Raw genomic sequence first — 15,473 nt, 5'->3', positions numbered from 1 at the left:
TTCTGAGAAATAATGCCTATAATTAATGCCTAGAGGTACCTCTTTCACAAAAAATCAGTTTTTAAAAATTCAGCAATTATTCAGAGCTTATATGCAGTCACTGTTCTAGACTTGGAGTGTATAATGATTGATTTTTATTAAAAATCCCCTCCTTTATGGAACTTTCTAGTAATTTGTTCTGGATGATACTTAATAACATGAGAATAAATAATGTTTTGGTAATTTTATGTACTTAAATGTGGTTCGTTCTGAACACTGAATCATTCCACTTTTTCTGTATCCTATACCATTTTTCAGCTGGGATTATTTAGTAATAGCTATATACTGTTTGTTGACTTGTATTTTCAAGCAACAGTTTACAAATTTTCATAGGTAAAATGCTGGTTTACTTAGAATTGCAGGTAAAGAAAGGAGAAAGGAAAGGAAATAATTGAAAATTTTTCTCAAAAAACCCCAAGACCTGGAGGAAATTTTAAATGATCCTTCTAATGTATCTCTTCATTATACAGTTGAAGAAACTGAATTCTCCTGATGTTAAGTGGCTTGTCCACTGTCACATAGCTAGTACTGTATGACAACCCAGCACTATATTATATGTAGTCCATATTGTTTTGAAATTCAAGAAATATTTGGGTTGTCTGTATACCCAGGCCATGAAGTACACAAAATTAAGATGATTCCTTAAGCTACAGAATCTGTTTTCTTTTAAAACATGAAGGTGATCGAATTGAATGAGATTATAGGCTATAAATAGGTTTGGTTGCTCAATGATTTAAAGTCTTGTGGTCTTTTCCATTCTTGATTTCCTTAGTTTTATTTAGCACTATTTTTTTCTTACAGTTTTTTTTTTTTTGGGGGGGGGATGTCTTGCTGATTCTGAGGCTGACCCCAAACTCCTGCATTCAAGAGATCCTTCTGCCTCATCCTCTCAAATAGCTGGGACTACAGGCATTCTACTGGGCCTGGTTTGTACCTTTTTGTTATTTTGGAAAATATGATTCAGAGCATCCTAAAATGTTGCTTTTATTTTTGCTCTCGTTTGCCCTTCTTCAGCTGGTTTTTAGGTTAGTCGTTATAATCTTTTTGTTTCCATGGTTAGGCCACCAAAGTTTTTCTGTGATAGTTTATATAGCTTCTTGTTTATCATCCATAAAGAAATAAGAATAAACATAAAAATCACTTTTTATAGTTATTTTTAAATACTATAGAGATTACCAGATTACATATTTTTGTAACATTCGCTTTGAGGTATGTGCGTTTTCACGTTTGTTTTTCCTCTCTTGTCAAAAAACACTTGTCAGTTTGGCAATTTCATTTGTTCATGCTTTAAAATTAATGTTCTAGGATTGTGAAATACAATGAAAAAGGACCTAAAAATACACAGAAAGCAAATTAGTATAATGAAAGGTTGGATTTGGAGTCGGATACTCTAGTTCTGTTTTGTTTTGCCACTGATTATAATATTGATCAGGTAACATTGATTTTTAAAATTTTTTTTTTTATTTCTACACAATACATTTATTTTGTTTATTTACTTTTATGTGGTGCTGAGGGCCTCGCATGTGCTAGGCAAGTGCTCTACCGCTGAACCACAACCCCAGCCCCTAACAAATTGATTTTTATATATCAGCTTCTACATTTTTGTCTCAGTAAGATATTTTCTGACCTCTCCCCACAGTCCCACAAATTGAATTTTCATTGTATGCTGTCTTTAATGCATATACTTTCTCTTCAAAACACTTTTTATAACTTGAATGTACATATTTCTTTATTTGTTTAATATTATCTTTCTTACTGGATTACAATTCATGAGAGTTCATATGTGTTATTTATCACTACATGCCCTGTCATAGCTCATGATAGGCAGTCAATAAGTATTTGTTAAATAACTGAACTATATACTTACAACCTGACATAAATCCAATTTTTATGCTTTCCAGGCATAAAACTACAACACATCTCTTTCGGAAGTCCTTTTTAAAGAAAATCAGGACATTACAGTTTCCTATAACACAATACACCTCTTCTCTCTCTTCTCGCTGTCCATATATGTATATATGAACGATTGTCAGGCTTAAGAAATTGTGCTCTAACCCTTATTTCTCACTCCATTTAATAATAGAGTTTGGCATTATACTGTGAAGTTCTACTTTTGGGACCATGTGTTTCATTGATGTCTAGCACAGAGCCTGGCATGTAGTAAATAGTCAATGTACACACAAAAACCTAAACAGACTTCAATTAGTCATTTATTTTTGAAGGAACATTATAAAAACTTGGCATGTTTTTATATATAACATTTTGAAAATGTATTGTTTTATTGAGAATGATCATTTATAAAATTATAAATATTGAGTTTAAGGAACTCAATATATTTATATTCAGTTGTTTATTCTTGTTCTGGTCAAGATAAGACATTTACTTGTGATCTGGTCTACTTTTGAAAGATAAATATGTGAACATAATATCTTCCAGTAAATCTTGCAACTATTTCTGTGACTACATATGTTAACACTTTTATAATTGGCTTCCAAATGACAAACACAGATGTCTGTAGTCTGAATTTTCAGCATGTTTTAGAATAAATGTTTTCTCAGTAATTTAAAGTGCATCATTTCAGTATCAGATGGTTATCTAATTGATTCAGATTTTTTTGCTTATCTGCTAGCTTGCCATTTTTCCAATTTAAAATAAAACTAAATAGCTATAAATAATTGAATACATGATACAATCTTATTCCTTTCACATTTTTATAAAACAGTAGTCTTGCCAGAAAGCTATTATGGATATTATTTTTTATGAGAAACTTTTTGTTCTGTTTTGGTTTTCTTGGTGGAGGAGGGAGGTTATAGTGAGAAGGATTCTTTTTATGTTCTTATTCATTTATTAGCCATTTTTGTAATTGGTCTATTTAATAGTTACAGTAATTCCAATCATATATTTCCTCTTTTTAAGGAACAAAGAAATTCACTTAGTCTCATTCTTTTATCTTTCACCTCTTAAGAGTGATTCAAGTAATTTGAAAATTGTTCATTTTAATTTTGAAACCATGGAACATTTTAATAAAGTAGAATTAGGTATGCCTTTTATATGATCTTGCTTAGTGTGGTGACTTTTCAATAAAAGATAAATTATCCTTTTAAAAAATTCAACATAGGGGCTGGGGATGTGGCTCAAGTGGTAGTGCGCTCACCTGGCATGCGTGCGGCCTGGGTTCAATCCTCAACACCACATACAGACAAAGATGTTGTGTCTGCCGATAACTAAAAAATAAATATTAAAATTCTCTCTCTCTCTGTCTCTCTCTTTCTCTCTCTCTCTCTCTCTTTCTTTTTGCCGCAGTCCGGCTGCAGCAAACTAGGCGGCGGGGCGGGGGGGTGACGAACAACTTGTGTATGTTGATACAGCAGGAATGGGAGCCATTTATTGTAGGACAGGAGCGGTATTTATACATTCCACACAGCTTATCTAATTAACATAAACTAGATACAGCAGTCAACCAATCAGGAATCTCCACACTTAATGGCTCACTGGCGTTATTTCACAAACCACTTCCTCTGGCAAAATGCCAGGCGCCCATCCAGACTTGTTTACAGACTCTACATCTTTTAAAAAAAATAGATAAAAAATTCAACATATATTTATTTAATATTGCTCTAGGCTTTTAATATATAGAAGTAGGGAGGAAAAAAGTCCCTGCCCTCATGGGGTTTACCTTCTGGTTAATTTTTCTGAAAAAATAATATGACTCATATAATGAGTAGTATAGGCCTAGAACAGTATCTTTTTAATTATGTCTGTAGAAGTGATTCATTCTAAATGCTATAATGGAACTATTTCAACTTTTTATTCCATATCTGTGTGTTGCTTTTTGCATTTAGTAACAGATATTTGTATTTTGGAGGACTATTTTTTTTTTTGTTGTTGTTGTTGTTGTTGTTGTTTAAATCAAACTTTCCATTCTTTATTTATCTGTCTTTCATTTTGTGCTGACGGTTGAACCTGGGCCCTGTGTGCTTGCTAGGCAAGCACTCTACCACTGAGCCACATCCCCAGACCTAAGTCATTCTTTCTATAATGCAAAGTTAATAATTTTTTCCTTTGTTATATATTTGACATTTGAATAAATATTAGATATAAATTATTGATATAATCTAACACTTGGAATTCTAAGCAAACATCTTCATCTTTGCCTTGATAAATTTTGCTGACTAAATATATTCTGATGCAGAAACGTGATATTTCAAGAAGTTTCTGAAATTGAGTATAAATGTTATAAATGTCATTATTAGTATTTATTTTTTGGCATTGCATTCTCTCTAAGGGATGTTTTTAAATAATGCTCCTGGATTTCTGATTCTATTTATAGATAAAGTATTTGCCAATATTCGAGTTAGTTTATTTTTAAGAATGATCTGCTATGCTCTAAGTAGTTCAAGTACATTCCAGCAGCTTAATAATGTGAAAATAGAGGCAACTGGTATTGCACCTGTTCCTCAACACACTGGGTAGTTACTAAATAACTGGGAAAAATGTTAAATGTGATATATTTTTATACTCTGTAAGTATAATCATGAGCTATTTCTGACTTATGAATTAAATATCTTTATTAAGGGAATAGAACATGTTTATATGCTTTTCTTCATCTACAGCAGATAATTTAAGTATAAAATGTTATTTATAAATAATGTATTTGCCACATATTTTGATAGTAACATTAGCAAGATTGCTTTAATACTTTAGATAATAAGAAATTTATTTGCTGTCTTTGTAATTGGTCTGGTTAATAGTTATGGTAATTCTAGGCATATATTTCCTCTTTTTAAGGCAGAAAGGAACTTACATGTGGTCTTCTTTTTTCTCCTCTTAAGAGTGATTCAGGAGCTCAAATTAAATTTAAGTCTTTGTCAGTAGTTGCTTTATATAAAAATCAGAAAACTTACTGTATTTAAAAAAATACAGTAATAGCTCAGCAATATATCCTTTGCCTAGCACATACAAGGCTGTGGGTTTGATCCTCAGTACTACATAAAATAAATAAAATAAAGGTATTGTGTCCATCAAAAAAAATTCTTAAGAATAAATAAATAAAATGTAAGTGAGCAATAGGAAAAATACCTGTAATCTGAACTCCAAATGTAAACAAAAGTTGTTAAGGTTGTAGTTTTCCAGAATTTACCTATGCCTATGAATATAATGATGTTTAAATTCATACTGGATATAATCATTGAAAGCTATGAGCCTGAGACTTGCCTTATCTTTTAAAAAATGAAGTGTAATTTTCCTTTCATGAAAAGAAATAGATATGCTACAATACTAATTTATACCTGCTATTATATCACAAAGTCTTTAATAGCAATTGCTTTCATTGGCATTTTTAATATAAGTTCACCATAATTAGTTCTAGTGTTACCTGGTATATAATGTGTACTTCTGATTTTAGGTGGTAAGAAAATATTTTAGGTCTTAAAAAACTTTTTAAGTTTTCTTTCTGCTTATGATAACGAAAATCTGTTTGATGCTTGTCTCTCTTTAACAGTCTTTTATTTTGTCCATTTTTTTCATAGCCTTCAGCAATCTCTTAGTAAAATTTCAATAGTAGATTTATCATTTCTTTTATTTTCAACTTATCTCTTAAAAGAAATAACAAGTGATATAAACTTTCAATTTATGCCAGAGATTACATCTCCTTTTAAAATAAATTTAAAGAAAATACACTGTTTAAAATATATTAAGTAAATGATAACGTATCGATGACTAGGATTTGGTGCAAATTCTGATGATGACAGACAAATGATAAAGGGTAGAAAACACTGCTGTTTAAAATTTTAAGTTACTTGTAAGTTTTTCCCACTATAAATATGGTTGCAGTGAGCATATGTATAGCTAATAGGCTAATTATCTTTTTCGTATAAAAGATAATTATAGACAATATCTTTTGTATAAAGTAGTAGAACAGAAAAGTGTGTTTGGAGCTCCTTGTTTTTGTGTGTATTTTCATATAATCTTAAATCCAGAGATTATACTGTGAATGAGAGTCCCTCTATTCCCCTATTCTAGTTATAGAATAGTTATTCCCCTAACTCAGCTAATTTCCTCTTCTTTAGACTTGACATGTTCATTTCTTACCCCTCAATATTTAATAAGTTCATTCACAAGTACCTAGTTTTACAACCTTTACAATCCGAATATTCAATCCAATAGTTATTCTGAAATTGTGAAGTCATCTATATTATTATCATCGTTTTAATTTGGTGATAGTTTGATCTTTTAAAGAAAGTGATCCCAAAGAAAAATTATCATTGATGTTAATGATACTTTTTTCCTGTAGCTTGCCCAGTTTCGAGAAAGAAGAGCTCGATTGGATGGACAAAACCCTCATAACAAGCCAAAAAAGAAGAAAACCTCAAGCAGTAAAAATGATGTTCATGGCTTGAATATTGATCAATCAAAGAGTGAGGAGATGTTCATAAATAGTTCTCAGGGTGTTGAATCAGCCGTGATGCCTGAATCCACAATAATGAGAACTCTAAACAATGAAGAAATGCTTAAGCAAGAGCAGGTCTTCACTGTTGATGTAAGTATTCATCCAGATTTTAAAACATTCTACCTCTAACTAGAAAGTAGTGGCAGTGAAAAGTCATTAACATCCACCTGAGGGAAGCTTGACAAAGTCATTGACTTTTTAGCATCAAGAACTGATGATTCTTTTAAAGAACTTGAACTTTTCTGATGGCATGTTAAGGATTTACTTTTATTTAAAAGAGTTACATGAATTAGAGGAATGGTGTCTTTGATGTTTTTGACTTACAGATAACATCTATATATGTAAAAGTTCTTGGTACTTTTGTATTTATAACAATGCCTTGTGATAAATTTTATACGCATTATTATAAGTCATTGTAATTCATAATGAAATGAAATTTTTAAAGATTTGGATAATTTTTACTAGTTTTTTAATAGTATTTTTGTGAATTTTCTATCATTGTTACTAACAGCAACGTCTTAGTAAAGCAGGATTTTTTTTTTGTAAAGTATGATATTTAGCAGGGGAAAAATGTCATAATTGTAATCATGTTTTACTTTTGTTGTAGCCGGAAAGTGAGATTTCAACCACAGCAGATGATTACACTTCCGAGGTAATACTAACATATCCCAATTCAAAATGTCATAGATAAAATTGATATTTTTTTGAAATTATTGATTGTTGGTACTTTATTTCGTATAAATTTATATGCTTCTGTATATATTTAATATAATTTAAGGTAACATAATATAATATAAATGGATTGAAAAACTGAAAATTATATTTTACTGCTGTATCTTTTTCCAGTGGTTAGCTAAAGTCTTAACTGTTTGAATTGCTTAATCCTTAATTATATAGCAGCCCTATTTTGGTTTTTAGGAAAATGAGTCTGCATTTCTAGGATCCATGACCAGTTTAAGATAGCCATTTAGCACAGTAAAAATTTTATAATTAGTATGATTTTTATAGTAATGCTTCTACCATGCGACCAGCGCAATGGTTTCATTAATGAGGTTCTTGGCATAAAAGTTAGCTAGTGAGATCGAAATAAACACACAGACTCAGTTACCTTTTTCTATGACCAGGTCCGAGACGGCTCCCATCTCTGGTTCCCTCCTCTAACCGCCCGGCAGGGCAGCAAGGATTACTCAGGGCTAGCAGGAGAGAGAGAGAGTGAGCACGCCAGGGAGTAGCCTTTTATTGGGGAGCAAGAAATTCAGGGGAGAATTCCATCCAATGAAGGTTGAAGGGGGGCCGTACTCCAAGGTCAGGGTCAGTGATTGGGCCTCCGGGGTCAGTGGTCAGTTACACCCCCACACGGACAGGTTCTCTCAACAGGAGAGGGCCGGGAAAGCTCCGACACAGCCAGAGCGCCTCAGACCCTAACCGGGAGTCACCCAGTCACGTGTGAGAATGGCTCCCGACAAATGCTTTTTACAAATGTTTGAATACTAGTGTGTGTGTGTGTGTATATATATATATATATATATATATATATATATATATATATATATATATACACGTTTATATATATAAATATTTATTGCAATTAATGTTGCTGTACTGTTGTGCATGTGTGTGTGTGCATGTGTGTACGTGTGTGTTACTGGGCATTGAACTCAGGGCCTTGTACATGCTAGGCTTAAGATATGGGCAGGAATGTGGGCAGGAATGAAGTTGGGTTTTGTACTCTTAGTGGTAAAAAGGCAATTAAATGATTAATTGATAAGAAATTAATTTCCCACTCCATAAACCCTATATACATATTCTATCATCCTCCTTTCTCTTACTACAAAATATCTGTTCTACAGACAAGTGGTGATATGTTAAAGAAAGCCCCCACATCTGTCTGGATTGGCATGACTAGCAGTAGTACTATCCCCAGAGGGAAGTTCTTAGGGGAGTGTTCTTTACCTCTTTATTTCCCTTGGCTTGCTTACTAGCCTTTAATAAAATTTATACCAGTAAATGGTTTTATTTGAAAATAAATAAGGCTTAATTTAAAAAATATATTTAGCTAATTTTAAGGAAGCATTTTGTAAAAGAAGATCTAGTAACTTGAAGCTTTTATTTATCTTTCTGAAGACTAAATAGGAACTGCACTTAGAACTTCAGTTAACTTAAATGAAAGTGTCTTTTGTATTGTAAGAACTTAGATGTTTGAGGAATGATTGACATTTGATATGCCTCTTAGATACTTCAGTTAAATATAATTACCATACTTGTTTTGCTAGTAAGGCATTTTCCCTAGATGTAAAAGATACACAGTTAGTAGAAATATTATTGTTAGGTAAATAAAATTTGGTCTATCATAATATATCAGGAAATTGTTTTTATACAGGTAAATGATTGCTGTAATGTGGTGAAAACAGGAAAGCCTACCAATTTATTAATGGTACAGTATATAAAACTACTCATGATACTAATGTTTTTTATTATTTAAAACCATTTGACTTGCTAACCAAGCTTTCTCCTGTATGTAATTCTTTCTGTATGTGATTTCTAAAAGTTATTAGATCTTCTTTACTGCTTAACAAAACAAAGTTACCTCATTTTCATTATAGCATGGAATTGGAACAAAATTTGCAGATATGCTGTTTAGGGGTAATATCACATTAATAGCAAACCAGATTGCCATAGAAGTGAACTTCAAAGTGAAGAGTGATGTTTTAAAGTGGATTTTGCTATGGAATTCAATATTCGAATTCCTCTCTCAGGAATGTTGCTAGTACTGAATTATTAAAACTATTGGATTGATTTAGGAAGAAGAATTTGGTGTCGTTGATTCTTATTCTGAACAAGGCGCACACTATAGTGAGACTCGCCTAGAGTTGATAGAAAACGATTTAGTTGGGAAACCTGAACATGAGCCCGAAGAACTGAACAGAGAACTGGAAGAAATGAGGGTCACCTATGGAATTGAAGGATTGCATCAGGTACATTTACCTTCTGTGGCTTTTGTTTGCTACTCACAAAAACAAAAACAGGAATTTTTTTTTTAATATTTATTTTTTTTAGGTGGACACAATATCTTTATTTTACATTTATGTGGTGCTGAGAATCGAACCCAGTGCCTCACTTATGCTAGGCGAGTGCACTACCACTTGAGCCACATCCCCAGCCCTCCAGGAAATTTTAATGATAGTTTATTTATTTAATGAGAATTACAGGTGTTAATTTAAGATTATCTCATTCACGAGAAAAATGGGGTTCTTGCACATAGTATTAAGAATCCCATTTTACACCTAGAATTCAACTAATAGGGGTAACATATATGTTACTTTGTTTATTTAACTTAATAAGATAGAGTAAAATAACTTCAGTGATTTTACTAAAGATGTTTTTCTAATGAGCCTGAAAGAAAATTGTGGTATAAATCACATTTTTTTAAAAATGATGACTTAAACCCATTAAGAATGTCAGCAAGTCCCTGTAAATATTCTCTGCAGTTAGAGTGAGATCTCTTGTATTAAGTAATCAGTTATGAATCAAGATGAAAATGGGATATTAATGAGGATGACAGAATAGATTTCAGTTTCATCCTCTCCAAAAACAAGTTGGTGGTGTTGCCTGGTAACAGATTGGGGGAGCTTCCCAATATAAAGGCATTTGCTTCTAGAATTAGATATATAGAAAAGCCAGAACAAGTTAAAATTTTTTGCATGTGCACATTAATTTCTTTCAGATTGATGTGGAAGTAAAACAAATTTCTTAAAGCTCATAGCTTTCAAATGTGGGAGATAGCATACAAATTGTAAGAATTCCACTAATGTGTTTTGAATCTCATATTTTTAAAAAAGTTGCTTGTAACAATGATAATCAGTTTTATGTAAAATATAAGCCTAGAATGTAATTCTTTTCACTGATTTCCTTTAGTTACAAGAATTTGAAGCAGCAGTTAAACAAAGAGATAGTATTATCACACAACTCACCGCCAATTTACAACAGGCAAGAAGGGAAAGGGACGAAACAGTGAGAGAATTCTTAGAATTGAGGGAGCAAAGTCAAAAATTGCAGATTCAATTCCAACAAGTAAGTATTACAGTAAGTAGAACAAGACTTACTCGATTTTTATAACGAATTTTTAAATTTTTTCACTTTCTAGAACAAATCTGTTATAAAGCCATTTGTTTATTCGTATTGGAAAAACTAGTGAATAAGTGTTATGTTAATCAAGAATTTAATTTATACTTTTTGGGTAGTTTCTTGCTGTTGTTTTCTTTGTACTTCTTCCCTGTCTCTATTTAAAAATTCTACAAAGTCTTATCAGGTGTATTTTTGCAGAAATTTAACCTGCAGTTACACCCTACTTTTTCCAACCCTGGCATGGTTTTATGTTAATTAGGTTCTCAATTATAACTAGACTGACAACTGGATATATTCCATTTATCTTTAGTTGGAACTATAATCTAATTGCGTTAAACAAAAGGGAGGAATTTAAGGTAAGAATACAGGCTTGTTTATAGAACTTAAGGGCAGAAATACAATCAGAACTCTGAGACAAATTGGAACTAGAGTTTGAAAAGTCATCAAGAATCCAGGAAGAACTTTCAGTCCGCATTTTTCTCTGCCTGTCTGCCTGTCTTATTTCTCCTATTTTCTCAGCTTTATAATGTGAAAGGTAAATTCTTTGGCTCATTACCCAAAGTGCACATGACCTATCAGCATGTTGACAGCATGGAAACATGCTGACTGAGATCGTAAGCCTATGAAGTGAGCATAGTTTCCAGAGAACCCCTGTGGGCTGAGGGTACAATAAAGTGTCACTTCAAAATTTAATATTTTGAGGTTTCTTTCTATTTTCAAGTTACAGGCTAGTGAAACTCTACGAAACAGCACTCACAGTAACACAGCTGCAGATTTACTGCAAGCCAAACAACAGATTCTCACTCATCAACAACAGCTTGAAGAACAAGACGATCTATTAGAAGATTATCAAAAAAAGAAAGAAGACTTTAAAATGCAAATTAATTTCTTACAGGAGAAAATTAAAGTATATGAAATGGTATGTGTATCTTAAGGAAGTCAACCCTCTTGTAGCAGCTTTGTAATTAACTTTAAAGTTTTTAATGGAGGTGTTTATCTTTTTTTATGCATATGCACCCAAAATTTCGTAATTGAGACAAACTCTTTGAGTATATAAAATAATGTATTTCAAAAGCATTGAGAATTTCGTAGTAATAGTTTTAAAGATGATACTACTCATTACTCTGCTCCTTGAAAGTGATCTGCCTATGTTAAACTGAAGTCTCAGGAGAATCTATTTTTATAACTAGGATTTTTATCCTTTTTCCTCCAACTAAATGTATTTCTTCTTATTTTAGCCATGATTATAAAATTCTGAAAAAGAAATTTTGTAAATTTAAACTAGAAAAAAATGTGGTTGATTCTTTTTATTCACTTGAGTTATATTCCAGTTTGGGGGAATTATTTAGTCAATAAGTGCTCCTGGTAGGAAATGAATCACATGGATTGTAATCTTTAATCTTAAAAACAATTCATGCTAGTAGATTCCATTTTTTTGTTTGTTTTTTTGAGAAGTTGAAGTTTAGATGTGATTTGCCTGAAGCTGCCCCATTAACAGGTACCAGAGTTGAAATTCTGAGCTCCTTGCACTACACTGCACTCTGATCCTTGCCATCTCTGTCCTCTTTTTTGCTCTGTGAGAGCTGAAACAAGGCAGTGTGATCACCATGTTTGAATGTAGCTGAACATCATTTTACAGTAACTCAAATTTCTTGCCATCACTCTGTGCGTGTCTACAAATGTCTATGAAAGCACCATTGGTATGGATTTGTGGGTTTCAAATAAATTTGAGCAAGTAGGCAAATACAGAATCTGGGAATAATGAAGATGGAGAATACATATAATACAGCATATTTTATAAACTTAGAAGATTCTACAGGAAGTTGAGAAATTACCAAGACAAGAATATTGTTTGGATAACAAAAGCATTAACTAGCACTTATTAAGTACTTACTCTATAACAGGCAGTATTCAAAGCCTCTCACCCATATTAATGCTTTGAATCATCACTACAACCCCATGAGATAAGGGTACCTTTATCATTTACAAATGATGGTACCAAGACAATGCAAGATGAAGGAAATAATCCAGGTGCAGAAGTGATGTATCGATAGAGCCAGATTTCAAAGCTCAGTTTTCTGACTCCAGAGACTCCTCTTTGAAAAATAGGGAATGTACAAATTAAAATTATGAGAAGGGCATGCTTTTCAACTAAGGTAATTTAAAGATTATGCAAGTGTTTACAGAATACCTATTCTGTAGTAACCCTTGCAAAAGATATATGATGAACCTTAAGATGTCCCCTTTCTTCACTGAACCCATGGAGAGGTGTGGCATGTACACAAGTTACCACAAAATAAAAAGTAAGTGCAGGTAACAAGTGTTATGAATGTTTTGACGAGGTCTGCTTTATGAGGAAAAGATTCAGGGTAGACATCAGCAGGGAGGTAATATTTGAGATAGATCTATAAATTGGAATAATGTGTTATTTATATTTTGTTTACCCATAAATTGGTATAATATATGGAACATAGTACATGGAACAGCTATTCAATACCTGTTTGGTAATCAAGAGAATTGTTTATGAATTCATGACAAATAGAGATACACAGGATATTCTTTGTGGGATGTGGAGTGGGCATAAAGACCCAGGCTGCAATGTTGAAAATGTATAGGGAGCAAAAAGTAATTTACTTAGAAAGCAATAGGCTTTGGAAGTGTCTTTCTGGAGGGTAAGAGTAGAAAGACAATCGAGGCCTAGGTTGAAAGTGCCCGGATCTAGGATTTTATTATTTCTTATTGTTACTAGGCAGTATAATTTCAGATTATCTAAAATTTATGTAATTCATTTTAGTAATGAAAATAAACTGTTTATTTGAATGTTAGCAATAATACTTTTATTGTTCTTATTATTATATTTTAATTTCTCAGTTTTCAAAAAATTTAATCCCTTTGAGAAGTAGTTCTGTCAGAGCAGCTGAAGTAACTATACTGATAGTCAAAGGCTCATTATCCTAATCCTCCAAACCTCTTGTGTTATAGTAGTCACAAACAGGAAGTATATTATTCCCCACTCTTTCAGGTGTAGTTCTAAAAATAGAGGATTACATCCTTGACTGAAGGGCTCTCAGTTTTGTAACATAGAACAAGTGATTTAAAACCATGTAATTTGAAAAGAGCTAAACAAAGAAAACTGTGAATTTGTGGTGTTTAATAGTTGAATGAAGAATAATGGTTAGTTATTTATTAATCATATTAGGTGCTGGACAGTGTTGAATTAAGTTATTTTCTTTTATGAGGAGTGTTCCTTTCATCTTATAGAAAATCAGGAAATAAAATTATAACAGATTTTTATATCAATGTTAACATTTTTCAAAACTAGTTATTATTTAACAGTTTAGCTAAAATTGACCATCATGAACTGATTTTACTTTTTAAAAAAATTTTTTAGTTGTAGATGGACATGATATCTTTATGTATTCATTTATTTTTATGTAGTGCTGAGAATTGAACCCAGTCCCTCATGTGTGTGAGGCAAACACTCTACCTCTGAGACCCAGCCCCAGTCCTGATTTTACATTTTATATAGGTTCCAAATGATTTATAAATTTCTTTCTAGTATATGAATATATTTGTATAAAGCTCAGTAAAAATAAAATACCTTAATTATTTTATTTTAACCTCAAACACGTTCTGGGAGATAGAGGAAATTTATCTTTATTGTACAGATAGAAATACCAGGATTAATAGATTACACTAATTTACTAATGTTGCATTCTAGTGTAGAAATTAAGAAGGCTCAGCACTTGGTAATAACATATGGTATAATTGGAAAAGGAATATGTGACACTAAGACAACAGCTCATAGTCTCACTCAAGAGGCTGCACAAGATAACCTTGGTTTATGTAGTGCAAAATTTGGCCTTTATTTGTTAGGCTCAGAAGTTATATATTTTTTTCTTGAGCTATATCAGAGGTGAATTAGTTCAAGAGGTTAATGTTTAAGTCTAAATATAAGACTGTGAATTTACAATGAGAAATAATTATCACAAACTTCAGATTTTAAGCTCATTGGATTTTATTATTTTTCTATGGACAGATGAATTTTAAAAGCCAGGTAATAATTTAAAAAGTTGTTTATTAAGTATTAGATGAAAGGGTGTTGGAGGAATCAGATGTTCAGTGGCATGAAGTTGAGATAACCTGTTACATCCATCTCAGAGTAGTAATGTTCATGTCTGTAGACTAAACTTCTTAAATGCTCCTTGCTGTAACTCCCAACATTGTTTTCTGCATTCAGTATGGTTTTTCGAGAGGGATCAGACTTCTCAAAGGTTGACGGTGCATTGGTCTTCTTCCAAGAACTATACTCAATTGATCAATGCCTACATTTTCTTAGTACATTCATTCAAGGCACCTAGAAGTCCTGTTTGGCAAGGACTCGTGTCTCCTTAAGATAACTTTACTTCCTTACCTATATTTTCATCAGTTATATGGATTTCACTTATTTCCTTGTCTTTGGGACTACAGCTCTTAACTGTTTAATGAATATGCGTTAATATGTCTTGTCTTAGCCTAATCTCCAGTTCCAAAATTGAGTCCCCAGATAGGAACTGGGGAAAATTATCTGATGGTCTTTTATCTTTCTGTTTGAACTGTGGGTCTAAGCCCAAGTTGGTATGCTGTAAACATACAGTAGTGGTCTTAGGTGTCACTTGATGTTCAGTCACTTAAGCATTGCATATCCCTAAATTTCTGATTCACTTAAAACCCCAGGAATGAAGTTAAGGAAGACTTAAAGGAATCCACTTTAGTTCTTGTTGTTTTTCTCATTTTATAGCACTTGTCCATGAAATACCTTCAAATCACTAGAATCCAAGGGAGGACCGGTATTTATTTTTTTTGTTTCTTCTGGAATCCA

General features: G+C 32.3%; 1 protein-coding gene across 1 annotated transcript in view; it reads left to right on the top strand.

Annotated features, from left to right (window-relative positions):
* Positions 1-15,473, top strand: part of LOC143637786 (A-kinase anchor protein 9-like) — a 58,167-nt gene that overhangs the window by 13,625 nt on the left and 29,069 nt on the right. The window contains exons 3-8 of the mRNA XM_077108512.1: positions 6,332-6,577; positions 7,095-7,139; positions 8,868-8,921; positions 9,289-9,462; positions 10,403-10,558; positions 11,334-11,531. Coding sequence (XP_076964627.1) covers positions 6,332-6,577; positions 7,095-7,139; positions 8,868-8,921; positions 9,289-9,462; positions 10,403-10,558; positions 11,334-11,531 — 873 coding nt within the window. The remainder of the gene's footprint in view (positions 1-6,331; positions 6,578-7,094; positions 7,140-8,867; positions 8,922-9,288; positions 9,463-10,402; positions 10,559-11,333; positions 11,532-15,473) is intronic.

The sequence above is a fragment of the Callospermophilus lateralis genome, unplaced genomic scaffold (genome assembly GCF_048772815.1).
Source record: "Callospermophilus lateralis isolate mCalLat2 unplaced genomic scaffold, mCalLat2.hap1 Scaffold_86, whole genome shotgun sequence".
NCBI lineage: Eukaryota > Metazoa > Chordata > Mammalia > Rodentia > Sciuridae > Callospermophilus > Callospermophilus lateralis.
This window is presented reverse-complemented; position numbering and strand designations above follow the sequence as displayed.